Source organism: Onychostoma macrolepis, chromosome 17 (assembly GCF_012432095.1).
Source record: "Onychostoma macrolepis isolate SWU-2019 chromosome 17, ASM1243209v1, whole genome shotgun sequence".
NCBI lineage: Eukaryota > Metazoa > Chordata > Actinopteri > Cypriniformes > Cyprinidae > Onychostoma > Onychostoma macrolepis.
In genome coordinates, this window is record NC_081171.1 from 22949498 (window position 1) to 22968495 (window position 18998).

An 18998-nucleotide genomic window follows, 5' to 3' on the forward strand; every position below is an offset into this window, starting at 1 on the left:
TAAAACCTTTTTAACTTTCTCTCTTTTCTATATTCGTTCATAAATTATATTAATTTTTAAGTGTCGTATTTGGCAATTGGCATTAGGCTATATTACTAATAACAGTGGCATATGAGAAGTTTAATACCACAACAAAACAAAACAAAAAGTAAAATATGCCTTTTTCGAAGCTGCTGTATATAAAAAAAACTGATAGCTAAAGTTTAGGCTTTCATTACTTTCTCTCAATTTAATTGTTTTTTTAGCTCCCCCTCTGAACTGTTAAGCCCCCCCCCCAACAAAAAAATCCTGGAGCCACCACTGTATATACACAAAAAAACTGAAATATTGTGAAACATTTTGACAATTTAAAATACCTTTTCTATTTTAATATATTTTGAAATCTAATTTATTCCTGTAATTGCAAATCTGAAAAGGATCATTACTTCATCAGTACTGATAATGGTAGTGCTGCTCAAATTTTATTTATTTATTGATTGATTGCTTAATTGACTGATTAATTGAGTCCATTATATTTATTTTTATTTTTAGGATTCTATGATGAATAGAAGGGTCAAAAGAACAGTATTTATTTGAAATAGATTTTACTACCACTTTTGATCAATACCCCCCAATAAATAAATAAATCTTTCTGACCTCAAACTATTTAACAGTTTGAACCAGCACTATTGGAGGAACATTTTGAAAAGATAAAGAAACAGCACCCTACTTGGCTACAGGGAGAAACACCTCCAATAATTTCTGTTTGTTTAACCAATAAGGCTGAACTTCTGTGCAATAGCATTACCAACAGAATTTCCAAAATAATGACTTCAGTTTTCGAACAGATTTATTGAACACTGCCGTCTGCCGCTGGTTGGACAAACAGATGCAATACTGAATGAGCCTTTTCAGGACAATAAGCATTTGTATCATTTTCCTATATTTGTGTCTGAATAGTAGAATGAGACATGAGAAATGTATAAATGCAGGAAACCAAAAAAGAAAAAAGAAAAAAGTGTTTACAAAGCAAGTATCAGAAAATAAATAAATAAATAAAAGCAAAGCAATGAATATAATTCTATAATAAATAAAAAAAACTATACGTAGTAGTTCTTAACTGACTCTCTTCATAACAGTATGTTATAATGTGATATATAATTATGTATTTTTGGACACTTTTGACATTTTCTCTTTGCACATGAGAAATGTATTGTACATTTTTGCAAAAGAACATATTGATAGCCTTTTAATGTCAAAAAGACAGTACAGACGTGTCAGTTTGCATGTTGCCAACGCATAAACATATGCTTTTGTATTTTTATAGCTACAACAAAAAAACGTAACAATAAAACAATTTATTTGAAACCTTTTCTGAGGTGAACTAAAATTCAACTGAATTACAGACAAACACAGGAAAACACTGGTGTTCCACTAAATTTTGGATTACAAATAGTTTTTTATAGTTACTCTCATAGTCTCAAGGCAACTTGTTCTCTTTCATAGGTTCACTATGACGCAATGGGAACGCCCTCTGGTTGTGCCGATTGTCTGAAGCCCATATAGAATCACACCAATTCATTGGCTGATGGTGCGGGCGCCACCCCGACACTCTTACATCACCATCCTTATACTGGCAAATGCGCCATCTGCTCCTGATTTCTCTTCCTTCATGAAGTGGCCATATTAGCCCTTCTGTTGCGGTTTTTCTGGCCCGATATTCGGACTATTTTTCATTGAGCTTTCTTCATTGCACTTCACTGCGATAGTAGAAACTGTTCTTCTTGTGGTGAAGTGCATGGAATTCCGTTGCTACCAGCCACCAGCCACCATGTTCTCGCTTCAGTGTGAGCGACGACCCACACGGTGTGTTAACTTAGTGTTTGAGTTTTTCGCACACAGTTTGCAGCGCTTCTAAATGTAAATTCTGTTCATCTTTGTCTCAAAACACTAGACTCGCGGTTTTTGAGAGGGAGTCATCCCTCTCAAGAGAAGGGTCAGTATAAGTGCTGTTACCGTCGCCAAATGGTTATGACGGACGCCTGTTTGACGGGCTGGGGTGCGGTCTTCGAGGACAGACCAGCATGCAAAGTTTGGACGGGAGAGTTCCTCTCTTGGCACATAAACAGCCTGGAGCTGTGAGCCGTCTCTCTGGCAACTGATACACTTTCTCCCCTCACTACAGGTGGTGTCACGTAATTGTCAGGACAGACAGTATGGCGGTAGTTTCTCATATATACCGCCAAGGGGGTCGCGCACCCTGGACAGACATGCGCACCATCTTCTCCTTGGGACCCAAGGCAGGCTCCTCTCCCTGAGATGGCTCATGTCCCGCAGCCGATTTTCTGTCGAGACAGAAGCTCAGATCGGGGGAATGGATGCTGAACCACCGAACAGTAGCCAAGATTTGGGACTTGTTCGGCAGGGTGGAGGTAGACCTCTTTGCATCGTCCCAATGCCCACTTTGGTTCTCCCTGAGTTCCCCAGCACCTCGAATGGGCATAGATGCATTCGCTTACTCGTGGCCGAACCTGAGACTGTATGCGTTTCCGCCTGTCAAGCTGATTTCGGCAGTCCTGTGCATGGTGAAGGAGAGCAGGGTGCGTTTCTTGCTCGTAGCCCCGTTCTGTCCGTCCCAGATGTGGTTCTCGGAGCTGATTTCTCTTCTGCATTCCGATCAGAGAAGATTTGCTATCTCAGCTTCAGGGCAAGATCTGGCACCCTCAACCTGAACATGGGTTATGCAAGTAACCTGAGACGTTTTAGTTTTACATTTATAACTTTTGAACCATCAAACTTTTTTTAGGTTTGCTTCTCTGTATATTACAGTATGTAAAACCACCAACCTTCCTCTTCAGTGTGGTTACAACATGTATTTGGTTTTTAAAAACACATTCACATTTAGGTGACACTGAATCTGACACATGTGAACACATTAAGAACACTGAATGAAGCTTCAAATATCTAAACTCATTCTAAATCTAAACAATAAATATATCATTTTCAAATGAGGACATATTATATGTGACCCTGGACCACAAAACCAGTCTTAAGTGTCAATTTTTCGAAATTGAGATTTCTACATCATCTGAAAGCTGAATAAATAAGTTTTCCATTGATGTATTTATTAGTATAGGACAATATTTGCCCAAGATACAACTATTTGAAAATCTGGAATCTGAGGGTGCAAAAAAAAAAAAAAAAGTTGTCTAAATTATGTTCTTAGCTATGCATATTACTGATCAAAAATTAAGTTTTGATATATTAAATATATACTAAATATCTTCATGGAACATGATCTTTACTTAATATCATAATGATTTTTGGCATAAAAGAAAAATTGATAATTTTGACCCATACAACGTATTTTTGGCTATTGCTGCAAATATACCCCAGCGACTTAAGACTGGTTTTGTGGTCCAAGGTCACATATTGTTTGACATCAGCAGTTACAGTACCTTGTACTGTAATATAGTCTGAATAATGTGCTTGTACATAAATAGTATGTATGATCATCACGATACATTCATAACTGATTGCTTACTGTTTTAGAGGGACGGGCTTAAGAGGTATGGCTTGTGCTCTTTATGTTTTAAGAGGATGTTTGTCCAAGTAAGGTAAATAGGTCTGCTTAAAATTAGAAACTGGATGGACGATAGTGACAGGAAGTGACAGCTCGCAGGACGGCCTCCTCAGGATCTTGGACAAGCGGTAAACTCAATATACTCGCTATTCTAGAGAACAGAAAGAGAATAATGTAATGTAAGCACACTTCCACACAGTAATGCAACGTTTAATGTGCAAAATACAGATTGTAGACACAGTACGTATTTATATAAGATATTATCTGGATACACATTTTAATGTTTAGCAACTGTCCAATATATTTTAGGAAATAATCATGCAGTTTTTAATACTATTCTCTGTTCTGTCCAGACCACCGTCTCCATCTGTGAAATATTAACGCATGAATATTCACAACCCAGTTAAGTTTTTTTGCCCAATTTATGAACATAAAAATGGTCAAACATTGTCCAATCACAGCACAGCACAATGTAAACTATGACTACACCTGAACAGTTAAACATCAAGTGTGCTGAATGCTATACAGCTCAACACACAATTTACCTCCTCCTCATCCTCCTCAAATACTGGCTGCAAGAAAAAGACGAGGGATTTTTTATTAACTTAAAGCTGTTGATTTTTGGCAACTTCACTTACACACCAATCATGCCACAAAGACATTTCATGAGCAAATTCCCTTACAAGTCATCACAGCGATGGATGTTTTACTTATGTTACGATTCTTTTACCAGAAATCGCAACAAAAGTAGTCAGGGAGACGCCGCACACAACCACTGCTTAACAAAACAAGTTTATTTAACAATAAAGAAAAGAAAAACATGTAATGTAGTCAGTGTAAGTGATAGTCAGTATATCGGCAGGTGTTTGTAAATAGTACCAATAACAGTCCAAACAAACACTAATAACAAAACTCAGAACCCAAACGTCCAATCTAGGAAAAGATAAATCAAAACAGAAACTCCTCCAGTGCAACGGCAATCTCCCATAACCTCTGTATCCCGTGAGTTCTCCGGTAGACACAGATGCCAAGTCCAACAAACAACTGCTCCCTCGCCATTGTTCCTCCGAGTCCCTTTTAAAGACCGTTGATTTAAACCAGGTGCAACACCTCATCAGCCAATCACCTGCAGACAACCAGTCACCTGTAACTCAGGAATAAACAGTAACTCACTGATACGTCACACTTACAATACAGGACCACTTACTCACTGTGTATCTAAAGGTGATGAAAGATACCTTTCTGTATTCTTTTTCTATCAACTCACAACCCTTCCATTGAGACATGCACTTCCACATTACACTGAAGCATGCACACACAGTGTGTGTGTGTGTGTGTGTGTGTGTGTATATAGAGAGAGATTTTTTTCCACATGAAATGAAATGACAGATGTATTTTCATTTTATTCAAATGAGTAAAATGTCTTAAACTTTTGTTACCTCATTACCCTCATCTGTCTGATGCTGAAAAGAGTATCAGTAAACACATCAAATTAATTATTAATTATTCTGAAACATCTTAAATGTTTATGTTCAGAATACTTAATATTTCATATTTAGCAGTCTACCTGAAAAATATTACCCATTTATCTGATAAATACTTAATACAGGGGTTAAAGCAAAAAAAAAAAATCCTAAACCTGAACTTTTTTCGGGGGTGGACACATACACAGGGTTATATTTGGCAAAAAAAAAAAAAGAAGCAAACTAACTAGTAACGTATCTGCCATTGCCATTAGCCCTTGTCAGGCTCAGACTACAGATTATGGTGGGCTATTTGAAACAGCAATACCAAGAAAGGTTACTCACTACAATATTGTGCAAAACATGATTTTGATATCAAGTTTTGCTGGTTAGCTTTGTCCTTGACAGGGTACAAGATGACCTACAATCTAAAACATGACATTTCTGAAATTGTTCTGTTGAAAATAAATAATGGTAAATTAAATACTAGGAAATTAATATAAAATAGGAAATATATAAAGACAGTTTACTACAGAAAACTACAGTTCAGTTCAATTAACAACAACAAAAACATTAAAATGCTCCAAGAACTGGAAACCTAAACAGTGTTCGTACAGATACTGCAAAATGAAATTCCAAGACTTAAGGACTTTTCAAGCACTACTTTTTTGGTTTTCAAGGACTAAAATCAGATCTCATTTATCAAACAATATTATTATTGTATTTTAAATTCTATTAAATAAACTAATAAAACAAAATGGTACAAATAAAGGGCATCACATGCAAAGAATGCAATGACCATGGCAACTATGGCAAAGTTATTGCTTTCCTTATGCAAATTGATTTTTTTTTTTTTTTCATGAATATATGGTTGACCTGAAGAATGAAAGCTCATATTTTATTATGAGCTATATCACTGCTTATCGACACTAGGGGTGTGACAATACACTTAGCTCACCATGAGACAAAATGCAGATACTTGGTTCACTGGGATGACACAATGTTTTAATACTTTAAGAAATTTTCAAATGACAAAATATGTGTCTTTTAATCACAAAAAGTAAAACAATGCATTTGTATTTTGAAATGTTTTAACTAACCTAGGGCTTAACTAATGATTATTTTGCTAAGTGAGTAATCTGATATTTTTTTCTAATACAAATAGAACTAAGTGAAAAACAGGCTTTATCATGACTATATTTATATATAAACTAACGATGAGGCAATAATAATTAGCTCAAATAAAGTATCAAAACCAAGTACATGGTTTTATTGAACAACACTGTTAAAATGCATAATGTAATATGCCTATATTATAACAAGTACCTGCAGAGGGTGCCAACGGCCTGGTGATTTTTCATGTGATTCAAGGACATTTAAAAAAAATTTAATTTTAATATTTGGCCACATGCAAAGTCAGACACATATTTTGAAATCGCGATGTACAATAAATCGCACATTTAGAAATATGTTGATGTACTCTCCTGTGTTGGCGTAGGTTTATAAATGATTTACGTTACAAATCAAGTGAGTTTTCCCAGATGAAGAGTTTAGCCCCTTTTCACACATACAGTCTTTACTGGTAAACTACCGTAGATCATGTGTGAACAGGACTTTTTCAAAACTACTGGTAAATTTGTTCTGGCAATCATATCGTTCTTATGGAGATGATTACTCTGAGCAGTTTACAAAGCTCCGCTGCTCTTTAAAAAGCTTTTCTATGTAAATATGGCGCTAGATGGACATCTTTGACCATTGTGCCTCACAGCTTTTTCAACGTGTCGCGCTCGAGACCCAGGCTTCTTTTCCATTCATCAGCTGGATAGTATTATGCGCGTCTTGTATTTGTGATCATAAGAGCAAATTACTGATTGTATAGTAAAGTTAGTTTGTTTGAGAGTGAAAGCTGTGCTCCTCTCATACATTGGTAGGCAAACTCATGAACTCGAACGTGATATCAACAAGTGTTTTTTTTAAATATAGGAGGACTCTCTATTTTTCCCGCAGCCAAACGCCGCACGCCGGAGAACTTTAAGCCCTGTTAATATTTATCAGTCTGTGGAAAGGTAGGCATACAGTATGTTTCAGTTGACAAAATTCTTTTGGGGAGTTATACATAACTTGCTTTAGTAATACATGCTATATAAACAGCATATTCCTTATTCATGCAGCTTTAATAAAATACATGCAGTTCCAAAAATTCATGTCATACCACAGAACCATAAAATAAAGCACTCAAGTCAAAAATGTAAAATTATATAAAAACTTCAAATGGTTTTGAAATGATGGTCTAAGCATCAAGTAAAAGATAATAACATATCCTTATAAATGTGGGTGTTTTTTTAAATGCATTTTAATTTTTATAGTTAGTTAGTTACTTTATGTTCCATACCTGAGCTTGGTACAAAGTAGCCTGCTTTAAGAACTCAACAACCTCCTCACATCCACTGGCTCTTGCCTGAAGATGACAACACAGAAGACAAATTTTTAGCCAATGCAACTCTACACCAAAAAGTCCATTCATACAGATATATGAATGAAACACAACTGAAGGCATTAATTGTTTAGTTATAATTCTTTATTCCATACAAATCTCCATTAACTCACCACTTCAATGGGTATCTGTCCATCATAACTACATATGGTCATATCCACCCCAGCTAACTGCCAAATCTCCAATCCTTCTAAGTCGCCACTCGCCGCAAGACTGGAAAAAACACAGTAGAAGCTCTAAATGGGCAATCACCAACCCAGTCATATAATCACAGGAGACGACCATTTCTGGTATGTGTTCAATATACTGAACTGTTCATCATTTTTAAATTCCAAAAAGAAGAAAAAAAAAAAGATTTTGTTGAACTGTATGTTAATGTGCCGTTTGGAAATCCACTCTAAGTGTAAGAATAGTAATAAAATAAATTAATAATAATAATAATATTTGCTATCTATCAAATTTTTGTGCACAAAAGTTTGTAAAAGTAGTAAGAGAAGGAGGAACTGTGAAGAAATGTGTATATTGTGACGGAGCGGTGGCACCTCCCCCTCATCATCATCACCACCCCGTCCCTTATTCGCCGCCCTTCACCAGGCTCCCGACTGGAGTGGGTGGATGAGAGGAGGGGCGTGGGATCAACGTGGGCTGGCGGCGTGTGATGAGGCACAGCTGGACTGAATGAAGCCTCATCACCGCCGCCGTTAAATGCCGAGCGCGCCTCTCCTCAGGAGACCGGTCTCTTCCCCCGTGCATGCACGCTGGTGTCCTCGTGGGTCCAGGAAGGGTGCATTGAGGGACTCGCGCCACCCAGGATGTGAGCTGCTGAGCCCGTACGCGGTCGTCGGACCAGAGATGTCGGGCCGTATAAGTCCTGCCTAAGGCCGAGCAGGTGAAGAGGAAGAGCCGCCGCTTAGAGAGAAGCCGCCGCCCCTCGTGTCCCGGCCAGAGCGGGAGCGCGTGCGGCCACCGGGACTCCGCCCCTTCCCTGGACCCTCTCCTCCTCCTGGAACACTGCCCTCCTTCACGAGCCCCGCAGCACAACGAGGACACCAGATCCCCCCGTTTTGTTGGACACTTCTTCCCCTGGACACTTTATTTTATCAATTTTGTTTAATAAAAGCCTCTCCGAGGCCTGACGCCACACCCACCGTGTCTGTCGTTGGCTCCTCCCGTCACAATATGTAAATGACACCTGCACAACTCCGTTCCAGCATCCTCCATTTCCTCCCGGGAAAAATGAGCTCCAGTCTTCCTCAGCAGTTTCACAACATCCTTATGCCTACAGACATAGAAAAGTTACACATACAGTCACATACGTCTTAATTGACTTTACCTTGTAATTTATCATTTGTGTTTCATGGAAGAAAGTAATTCATACTGTTTCGGAATAGAGGGTAAGTAAACGCTATCCTAACTATGAATAATGATATGGCGAGTTGCATTTAGCAATGTTCCCGTGTTAAAATCATTAATTTGTGTTCCCTGAAAGAAAGAAACACAAGGGTGAGTAAATGATTTATGGGTGAACTATCCCTTCCAAACATGTTACCTGTGAGCCAGTGAGGATGACAGGCTTTCCCAGGTTCTCACACATGAAGGATAAGGCAGAGGCGGTGTAAGCCATTGTGTCTGTGCCGTGCAGGATGACAAAACCATCATATTGCTCATAGTGTTTCTGTCAACATGAGAGAAAAAAGAAAGTTGAAAATACCAACTGACAATCTGTTTTTCTGTTCACAGAACTATATTCAAGAAATTAGAAGATTACCAACAATTACAAATTTTAAAAAGTTCCCCTTTTAAAATACCATCATAAAAAAACTAATCATGATCAGTTCTGTTTACAAGTCATTACATTAAGTCGTGTCCAGCTCAGGGCTTGACAGTACGGCTGTAGGGAAGAAAAAAAAACATATGCGCACCAACGGGAGTGACCCGATCAAAGCTCAATAGTTGTATAATACAAGCAAAGTCCCAAAGTTTCACATAACAAATTTTAAAACATGGTTAAAAAGGGAGCACCTCAAGGTCTTTTCCAATAGTGGCCCAGTCATCTGTGGTCATATTGCAGGAGTCGAGGAGGGGAGAGTACTCTAAAACTGTATATACAATCCTCTTGTTCTGTTTGGACAGTCTGGAGTGGAAAAAAGGAGAGAAAATGATTTAAAAAGCATCAAAACTGTAATTTTATTGTGAAAGACACACAAACACTGACAACAAGCTCTTAATGTAAAGCAAAACTTCTTTTTTTAAACCAGCAAAGGCCATTATAGGCAAACATTGGTTAGTTTAGCTAGATCAACTAAAACAAAAAAGTGGATTATTTATTGACAGCGAGAGTTTGACTGATTTCAGAGCCGTCTCCTGTAGTTAAAGCAAAAACCATTTGCGTGTCAGTGGATGAGTAAATGTTATGAAGCAGCAGACTTCAGACTTTGCTCTTCAGGCGGCTCATGGTCTTACTGTAATGAAGAGGGGAGCCATGGGGGATTTTCCACATTTAGGAACCGAGAGTGAGCAGATTAGTGTGACCTGTCTTAATTAACAATGGGAAGCTTATCCTAAAACCACATACATAAATTGGGCCACCCTTGTTAGGTGTACAGATGAGCTAGAAGAGTAATAGATCTAATGCTAATAGAGATTTACCAAAAAGTAAAAGAAAATCCCACCCCAAATAACAAACACTAAAGACCTGAAGGAGGTGGCAGCCCAGACCTTATATGAGTTATACAGCACCTTAAGATTAGTAAATGTGGGAAAAAAAAAAAAAGTACTCTCAAAACTGTGAAAATATGAAGAAAAAGGAAAGGCAGAACAACCAAAACATGGTATTTGTAGAAGTAACTGGATATTGGGTTTGGCATACAAATTTTGCATTGGCGCATCTCTAACATACTCTCATGTGCACAGCCCAACCACAACATATAGCCAGTACAGCATATACTATGTTTGCAAATCAAAATCAAAAAGCAAAATTCACACATCTTTAATGTGCAGAATAAAAAACTAAGGCACCAAACATAAAACTGACTTGCCTGCTCCTTTCTATCATCAAGACATTACTAGATATCTTTAATCCAGCTGGTACATATTATACAGCATTTCAAATTCAATTTGCTTATATATAATATAAGGTTGTAACAAAGTTACACACACATAACCTGTGGAACAACATTTATTGTGGAAAGTTTATTGTGATTCTTAGACAAAAAAACATGCTATATTACAATTGTTAATAGACCAGATATTTCAAATAAAACATGAAAAATTGGGTACATTTTATGTTACAATGTTAGCACTGTAACCTTTTGTTATGTTCCACTTGGTGTGAACAATTTCAAAGTGTTGACTTAATAAATAAATATTTATTGCAATAAATTAATATTAATTTAACACACAATTATTATATTATAATGACTCTGCATTACAGTATAATAAATATATATAATTATATAATTATTTATTTTAGACTTTTAGTCATCAGACATGGTGTGAACAGGCTTTAAATAATGCCACAGTAAATTACACCAGTGAATGCATGAGATGAAGTTGTCAAGAAGAAACACAGTTTAACCTCCCATTGATCATATTTCATCTGCCATTCTCATAGCTTAAAACATTACTGTATAGCCATAACCACTGAGCTAACACAAATCATGCAAACATGTGCGAGTACATATACATCCCACAAGGGCAAACATTATGCTACCAGTACTACAGAACCCATGAAATAGAGGATCAGCAGAATGAGTGGACTTCCTGTTAAAATAACACACATTTGTACGGTCTATAATATTATCAGATGTGTAAAAATGAAAGAAACAGCATCCTACAAGACAGAAACTATTTTTAAGAGTTTTTTTAAATGTGTATTTTTAGCCTTTTTTTAGATAGGGCAAGTAAATAATGACAACTTTAATTTTGGGATACAATAATAACAGAAACCAACCATCAAACTTGTATTTTGTACACAAATAGTTAAATACTGGATCTATGAATAGGACAACACCTCCACAAACTTCTAAACTGATCACGTATTTTTGTGCACGTGTGTGGGAACTTACGGCAGCACCAGCGTGTTCTCTGGAGGTTTGTAGTATTCATAAAGTCTGGTCTGTTGTGCGTACTGCTCATCGTGCAGAATGTGGAGTTTGCGTAGAGTTTCAACGAGAGCATTAGGTTCTGGAGACAGAACTGCAAATACAGAAGAAAAGTCAGTAAAAATGTTATCAACGAAGACATATCTGATAACAAATCATCATATACAAAGTCATACATGTCATATTTGCAACCCTCAGGTTCTTTTGACCAGAATTTAGCAACAAGGACAAAAAGATACTATCCTGAATATTTGATTTTGCACATTTTGACATTCCCTATTATTGGGCAGTATATATATAAAAAAAACATTCTTGTATCACAGTATTACTAATTTTCTACCACGTTAAGTTAATCAAAATTAAAAAAAAAAAAAAAATGGTTTATTATAACTATTTGTGACCCTGGACCACAAAACCAGTCATAAGTAGCACAATTATATTTGTAGCAATAGCCAAAAATACATTGTATGGGTCAAAATTATCGATTTCTCTTTTATGCCAAAAGTCATTAGGATATTAAATAAAGATCATGTTCCATGAAGATATTTTGTAAATTTCCTACCGTAAATATAACAAAAATTTATTTTTGATTAGTAATATGCATTTCTAAGGACTTCATTTGGACAACTTTAAAAGCGATTTTCTCAATATTTTTTTTGACAGATTCCAGATTTTCAAATAGTTGTATCTCTCGGCCAAATATTGCCCTATCCTAACAATCCATACATCAATTATTCGGCTTTCATATGATGTATAAATCTCAATTTAAAAAAATTGACCCTTATGACTTGTTTTGTGGTCCAGGGTCACATTTGGTAATGTACATTTATTGGATAATGAAATGTAACCCTAATAATCTCATGAAAAATCCTTTTTGGTGTCCAGAGAAGTAAAAGCACAATTGCATCATGCAGACCCATAACAGCAGGTGTAAGGCTACACAAAAAAAATGAAGAAAAAGTTTCACATAACTTTAGTCTTGGAAAAAATGTGCCCAGGTTTCCATTAAGGAAAGAAGAAAAAAACTGGACTTTTAAACAGAAGCTCTGTTCAGTCCACATACTGTATGATGATTGATTTTCACAGATCCTGTGTTTATGTAATGGAAGATAAAACTGTTTTGGGTGGAAAAAGTCAGTGTTTATTGTATTATGTAATGCGGATTCTGTCCTTGAACTTTGATAAACAATTTAGCAGAGCTGAATGTTTTTGTGTTTGACCTTGCAAATTCTTTAAAAGGCACTATCATTTTTGTTATCAGCGTTTTTTTTAGATAAGCTTCTTTTTATATATAAAGAACCACATTTGTTAACCTATTCAAGCAATATTGTGCAGGAAATGGTACTAGAGCCCAGCGTCGGGAAAGATAAACTACTGTTTACAGAGGGCAAATATTTGGACATTCTGTTCAAGGAATTACTAATAAAGTCATAAAACATGATCAGCATCCTTTTCAGACCAATTCAGTTAGAATACTGTAAACAAAACCACTCTTGAAGGACTTTTCTCATTACCATGTATTACTTTATATAATCAAGTCACCAGTGCATTATACTGACTTTCAGCTGTGCAGTTTATTATTTGGATATATATGGAGATGTGTTCCTGCTTCTAATGTACATCCATTAATGTACAGCTGCAATTTTGGTTTATTACAATTAAAAACTTCCAACCTCTTTGCTCTCAAAGCAAAAATGTTAACACTGGACTGGACAAGTCATACTTGAAATTCATGAAATGATATTCTTTGAAAATCGTTAAAATTACTAGACGGACGTTAGCCATTTAAAGATGAAGTTACCAAAAAAATCCATCCATATTACTGTATAACAGGTTAATGACAATTCATGTTTTAGCACCCAATGTAAAATTGAAATTGTTTACATCTAACTGTACTGTTATTTTAGTCTTGATTTAGATTTGAAATAATCTAACACAGACTATAAAAGATTACTTATGCAAACAGAAATAAAAGGTAATTATTTGCGCATGACCAAGTGGCAGTTATTGTAAGATAAATAAATGTACTTTTTCACAAAATAATTTGTAAATAAATAAATAAATAATGTATAAAAAATAATAATATATGGCAAAATCTTTGCCCACAAATACAAATTGCCATTGAAAAATCCTAATTTTACTCATTTTAAAATAGAAATAGGTCAATACTTATATACGTCAAAAGAAATGAGAAAGAAAAAGGCAAAAAAAAAAAAAAAACTGGTTAATGACAATTCATGTTTTAAAATTTTAATTGCTTACACCTAACTGTACTGTTATTTTAGTTTTGACTTGAAAATAAGCAAATAATCTAACACAGACTATTAAAGATTACTTATGTAAACAGAAAAAAAGATAATTGCAAATAAATAAATAATATTTTAATATAATAAAAATAGTGAAATACAACTTATTTTTTGTGATAATTATGTTTAATTTCAAATTTGGTATATTGCGAACTTACTAATTATATATATGGTAAATTCTTTAATGCAAACTAGCATGGAAAAATCCTATTTTTACTCATTTTAAAATTAGCTGAATGCAGATTCCAATTGTTCCAATCCCCAATTGTTCTTTTTATATATATATTTTTATCCTAATATTTGAGTTAATTTAACTGATATGTATCTGTCTTCCTATCTTTCTGTGCTTATTGTTTAAAAGATTGCAATTAAACAACGTTTTAACAGGACAGTTAAAAGATATGGCTCAGCATCATTTGTTTACAGATGCCACAAGCCACACTTGGAATGATAATTATCACACATAATGCCAATAATAAGTTTCAACTTTAGCACGTCCAAATACATTTGGGACAACTGTAGATTTATCCTTAAGATTATTATTATCTCCAAAGACCCATGGGTTAATGTGGACCCCCACTATTTTAAACTGTTCCCACTGTGTCGTTGCATTGAAATGCGTGAAGGACATCAACAGATAATGCCATAAACGTGTCTGCAGTGCATATGTGAACCCTCATCAGTCAGGTGTGTGAGCGGTGCTGATACAGTTTACCGTTATTATGATACGTCATTCCTATGGTTCCGCCGGTGTTTATGACCAGGACCCTCGCCTCGATATTTGGGCTGATATCAGGTGACTCTGAGCTGCTGGAGTACCTCCTGCGAGTCTGACCCGCGGCGCTCCGGCTCTTCTGCGACTGAAACCCTTCTGGCTGACTTAACCTGCTGCGAGACAGCGCTCGACCCAGCGAGGTCATGCTTGCTGAAGACGGAGCCGACGCTGTAGTGTGTTTCCATTCCGCCATATCTGACTCACTTAGCTTCCCAAAACCGAGCGACGCAGTTTCTTAAAGAGACAGCGCCTTGATTTTAGACACTGATAAAAGGTACAGATGCTGGAAACGTACAAATCAATTTATTGTGACACTTGAGATTAAAAAAAGTGTCGTTATTAGCTCAATTAATTGTAAATAATTAATAAGAAATAATACTAATAATAACACTTATTTTCTATAACCAGGCCATCTAAAGCTGAAATTCATTCATGAATTACCAATTTAATTCTTGTAGCTTCCTTGGCCTTGACCATATACACATAAAGATAACATTTACTCTCTTATTTGTTGTAGTCATACATATGTGCTGCTGTTGCATTTCCAACCATTTTCTGTGTTTGTTCCAGACAGTTCGTTAGATGGATTGATAGATGCGACTTATTTTGCTGATTACATTGTATACTGTTACATTGTTACACCAGTAGGTGGTGACAAGGGACTTTATAATTCAGTTACCAATATAGAATTCTGTTGTGTTCCACAGAAGAAATAAAGTCACACGGTTTTGTAACAACATGGGGGGTTAGGAAACAAGTTACCTTTGTTTATATAGCGCTTTATACAATTCTGATTGTGTCAAAGCAGCTTTACAGTGTCAACAGGAAAATAGTTTATCAATAATGCAAGAGGGCAATAATAAAGAGCCATTTTCCTGCTAAAGTCAGTTCATTGATGATTCAGTGATGTCAAATAAATGACAGAATTTTCACTTTTGGGAGAACTATCACATTATCAAGCCTTTATGAGCACTGTCCACGTTTTTTATCTCAATTCATAACCACCATGTTATGATTTATTGGTTGAAAATTACTTAGATTTGTCCTGCGCTATTGCTGATTGTACAGTAACAACTAATACTGTCGCTATTGCTAATTGCTCCGTTTTCCATGTCTCAGACTGTGTAATATTGAATGATATGTGTGTATTTTAAATGGATGTTTTAAAAGTAAAGTCGAACAGTTAATGACGTTTGCCAAGACCTTTATTATGAAAAGCGTTCTGCAACTGCCATTTCCGCTCGTTCGCGTTGACGTAGTCAGTTTCACACTGAACTCGGCTGATTTTAGGAGTGAACACCGGGGTTGAGACTGCTAGAGAATGGTGGGCCTCCGCAGGTAACTAAAATGCATTTAGTCGCTCTGAAATGAATGAAAAGAACTTGTTAATGGTTATATTTTACATAACCTGTCGAAAATATGTGTAAAAAGTGTGTGGTAGCGGTTTTCTGTGGGTTGTTCGGCCGGCTAAGCTAGTAGGCTAAGTTGCTCTTTTTGGCACTCCCTCTGAGCATCTCTTGTCTCTCAGGGGCACGTGAGACACAATTCGAATTCGGGACGGGTGAAATCGACACGGCTCCGCTTCAGACGGACCAGATGACAGACCCACCTGCCGGCCAAATGAACGCTTTTCCGCCCAGGCTTTGAACGACTTCAGCTGCTATCCGGTTACATTTTGGGGGAAGGACGTGAAAGAGCCCCCGAGACGGACATTCACACGCCAAGAGGAAGTCTTGAAAGACCGCAGGCTCTTAAAGAGGCCTCACAGCACTTACCAGACAGACAGGAAAAGCACCGAAAAATCGCTGCTTTTGTCGCCTTTCTGTGGATTATTAGCGAGGGTGGCGTTTTTCAAACCGGCACCACCCTACAACCGAAGCAAAAGCCCTTAAAATCGAGCTTTGACCTTTTCACTTCTGTACTGAAAGTTTTCAGTACTGTCGTTTAATCAGCAACCAAGTGACCAGTATTGGCTGGAACTACATCTTATTCACTGTGACTTTGCGCCCAGTTTCGTGATAACGTTATACACGTGTTCTGTTTACTTCCAAATTTGACATTCCCAAGAGAAAATCTTAAAGAAAAAGTGCTTGTGTTTCACGTTTCAAACCTTTACCATATCAAACTTTTTCTTTTTGGAGGGAAGTAACCATTTATGAACAGTATACAAGATGGGGAAGATGCTGTCAAAGATATTTGGTAACAAAGAGATGAGAATATTGATGCTCGGACTGGATGCCGCCGGAAAAACCACCATCCTTTATAAGTTGAAACTCGGCCAGTCTGTGACCACCATCCCAACTGTCGGTTTCAACGTGGAGACGGTCACCTACAAAAATGTCAAGTTCAACGTGTGGGACGTGGGAGGACAAGATAAGATCCGTCCCCTCTGGCGACACTACTACACGGGCACGCAAGGGTTAATTTTCGTGGTGGATTGTGCTGATAGAGATCGCATAGACGAAGCCAGGCAAGAACTCCACCGCATCATCAACGACCGTGAGATGCGGGACGCCATCATTTTGATTTTCGCCAACAAGCAAGACCTGCCGGATGCCATGAAGCCACACGAGATCCAGGAGAAGCTGGGACTGACGCGCATCCGGGATAGGAATTGGTACGTGCAGCCGTCGTGTGCGACCACCGGTGACGGACTGTACGAAGGCTTAACTTGGTTAACATCTAACTACAAGTCTTAATGACACTGGCACTGACTGCTTAGGACAAATAAACTCAATATGGGGAAAAAAATCTCACTCTCCACCGAATATTTGTGCTGTTTTGATTTAGAGTTAACATTTATTTTTGGTTCGTTTTCAAACGGCCCTCTTTGAAACAACGTAATGGATTTGGCTTGCTTTTAGTTTCCTGTATGCTGTGACATACCTGTGTCACACCATGGACTATTGCTTAACATGATAAAGCATTCCTGAATGAAGATTCTCTATTTTTTTTTTCTTTGATTGTAGGTTTTCTATATTTGTTTTCTCTTCTTCAGCTTCTTTCTTTGAAATATCAGAGTCAAAAAAATGCAGTTTGTCTCCAGCAAACAGTCCAATAGTGTGTTAAAGGCATTTTATACCGAGATGTATCGAAACTGTCCAGGCATCCACTGTAGCAAAGCACAGTTTTGCTAAGGAGGTTGTAGCATACTAATTGTAGGTAGCTATGTGGTGTAACAGGTTTTAAACCGTGCCATAGTTATATCATCACTGACATCCAATGATAATCAACATGTAAATGAGTCCATGGAACATTTTATGCAAACGTGTAATCGCGGAAGGCAGGCTTACCACAGACATAACTTATATTCACACAGCATAATGGAACCGAGTTGATGTCTTGTGTTCTCGGGAGCTTGAAAAACCACAAAGTTTTTTGTCTTCATTGCAGTGTAGCCCAAAACGAGTTCAACGTTAAAGAGACTTCATTTTTAAACATCGAGGGATGCCTTTTGTAGCCCTTTCACCATTTAGGCTAATTGCATTGACTTACACTCATGTGTCTCTAAAATGTGGGATTGTTACATTCTTGCATTTCAAGTGTAGTGCTTGCGGTAGAGTGGACTGGATTTGTCATTTTGGAGAGAAATGTTTCATTCTATTCATTTCCTCTCTTTTCTTTAATCATTTTGAGAAACATGTACAGAAACAGCTATGTAATTGTAACTTCAAATTAAACTTAGTCATTTTAACGCTCTTAGTTCATTCTTGTTCTGACTAATTCATGCTGTCTTTGATTCCTATCGATGCACTGGAGTTTCCACCGTCACTTACCAAGCCAAACCAAAGTCAGATGGAAAATGAATTTAGCGCTGTGTCAAAATTCCTCCATTTCTTTTTAGTTTTGTTCTAGGTAGCACACATGGAAAATCTTGTCCTATTTGCACAATGTTTTCCAAACATGGGACTCCAAGCACTTTGGAATCCGTAGCAGATAAGATTCTAAAGAATGTGTGTTGGGTTTAATGTTTGACCTCTTCATGTGTTCGCACATAGGACTCCACAGACACCTTTCTAACATATGCCAACTGGCACATTTTCTGAAAGCCCAGAGAACAATGTCACAGTGCAGTAACTCTTAGATCCTCCTTTAACGTCTTATCGCAAATATTTGTTATATGAACATTTTAGTTTAATCTCCCGAAATAAGCTGTGTCAGGATTGTGCTGTTTTGAAACAGGCTGGCTCCACACCTCCCCAGCAAATCCCACTGTAAAAACAGGATGTCTCTCCCTTGCTCTCTAAAGGCCACACAGCTGTGAAACTGTTGCACACAGAGAAGAGTAATGAGCG

General features: G+C 37.0%; 2 protein-coding genes across 9 annotated transcripts; one reads left to right on the forward strand and one right to left on the reverse strand.

Moving 5' to 3' along the window:
• Window positions 1–845: 845 nt before the first annotated feature.
• Window positions 846–14943, reverse strand: LOC131523028 (60 kDa lysophospholipase-like). Of its 8 annotated transcripts, none has more exons than XM_058749018.1 (8): window positions 14644–14943; window positions 11587–11716; window positions 9542–9653; window positions 9069–9194; window positions 7633–8798; window positions 7418–7483; window positions 3524–3713; window positions 846–2645 (listed from the first exon to the last, which is right to left on the reverse strand). In XM_058749018.1, the coding sequence occupies exons 1-5, from the start codon at window positions 14894–14896 to the stop codon at window positions 8793–8795; spliced, it is 627 nt and encodes a 208-aa protein (XP_058605001.1). In that variant the 5' UTR covers window positions 14897–14943; the 3' UTR covers window positions 846–2645; window positions 3524–3713; window positions 7418–7483; window positions 7633–8792. The 8 variants fall into 8 exon arrangements, with proteins under 8 accessions (XP_058605001.1, XP_058604999.1, XP_058604998.1 ...); XM_058749016.1 differs by having other exon boundaries at window positions 846–2707; XM_058749019.1 differs by lacking the exons at window positions 846–2645; window positions 3524–3713 and adding an exon at window positions 3757–4706 and having other exon boundaries at window positions 7633–7732; window positions 8668–8798.
• Window positions 14944–15885: 942 nt separating this feature from the next.
• arf6b (ADP-ribosylation factor 6b) lies at window positions 15886–18405 on the forward strand. Its single transcript, XM_058749020.1, has 2 exons — window positions 15886–16041; window positions 16232–18405. The coding sequence occupies exon 2, from the start codon at window positions 16875–16877 to the stop codon at window positions 17400–17402; it is 528 nt and encodes a 175-aa protein (XP_058605003.1). The 5' UTR covers window positions 15886–16041; window positions 16232–16874; the 3' UTR covers window positions 17403–18405.
• Window positions 18406–18998: the final 593 nt, after the last annotated feature.

Coding starts and splice junctions, on each gene's coding strand:
- LOC131523028 (XM_058749018.1), bottom strand. CDS start 14,896: ATGGCGGAATGGAAACACACTACAGCGTCGGCTCCGTCTTCAGCAAGC. Junction 11,717..14,643: donor AATGACGTATCATAATAACG/GTAAACTGTATC, acceptor CTGTATTTGCAG/TTCTGTCTCCAGAACCTAAT. Junction 9,654..11,586: donor GAGAACACGCTGGTGCTGCC/GTAAGTTCCCAC, acceptor TTTCCACTCCAG/ACTGTCCAAACAGAACAAGA.
- arf6b (XM_058749020.1), top strand. CDS start 16,875: ATGGGGAAGATGCTGTCAAAGATATTTGGTAACAAAGAGATGAGAATA.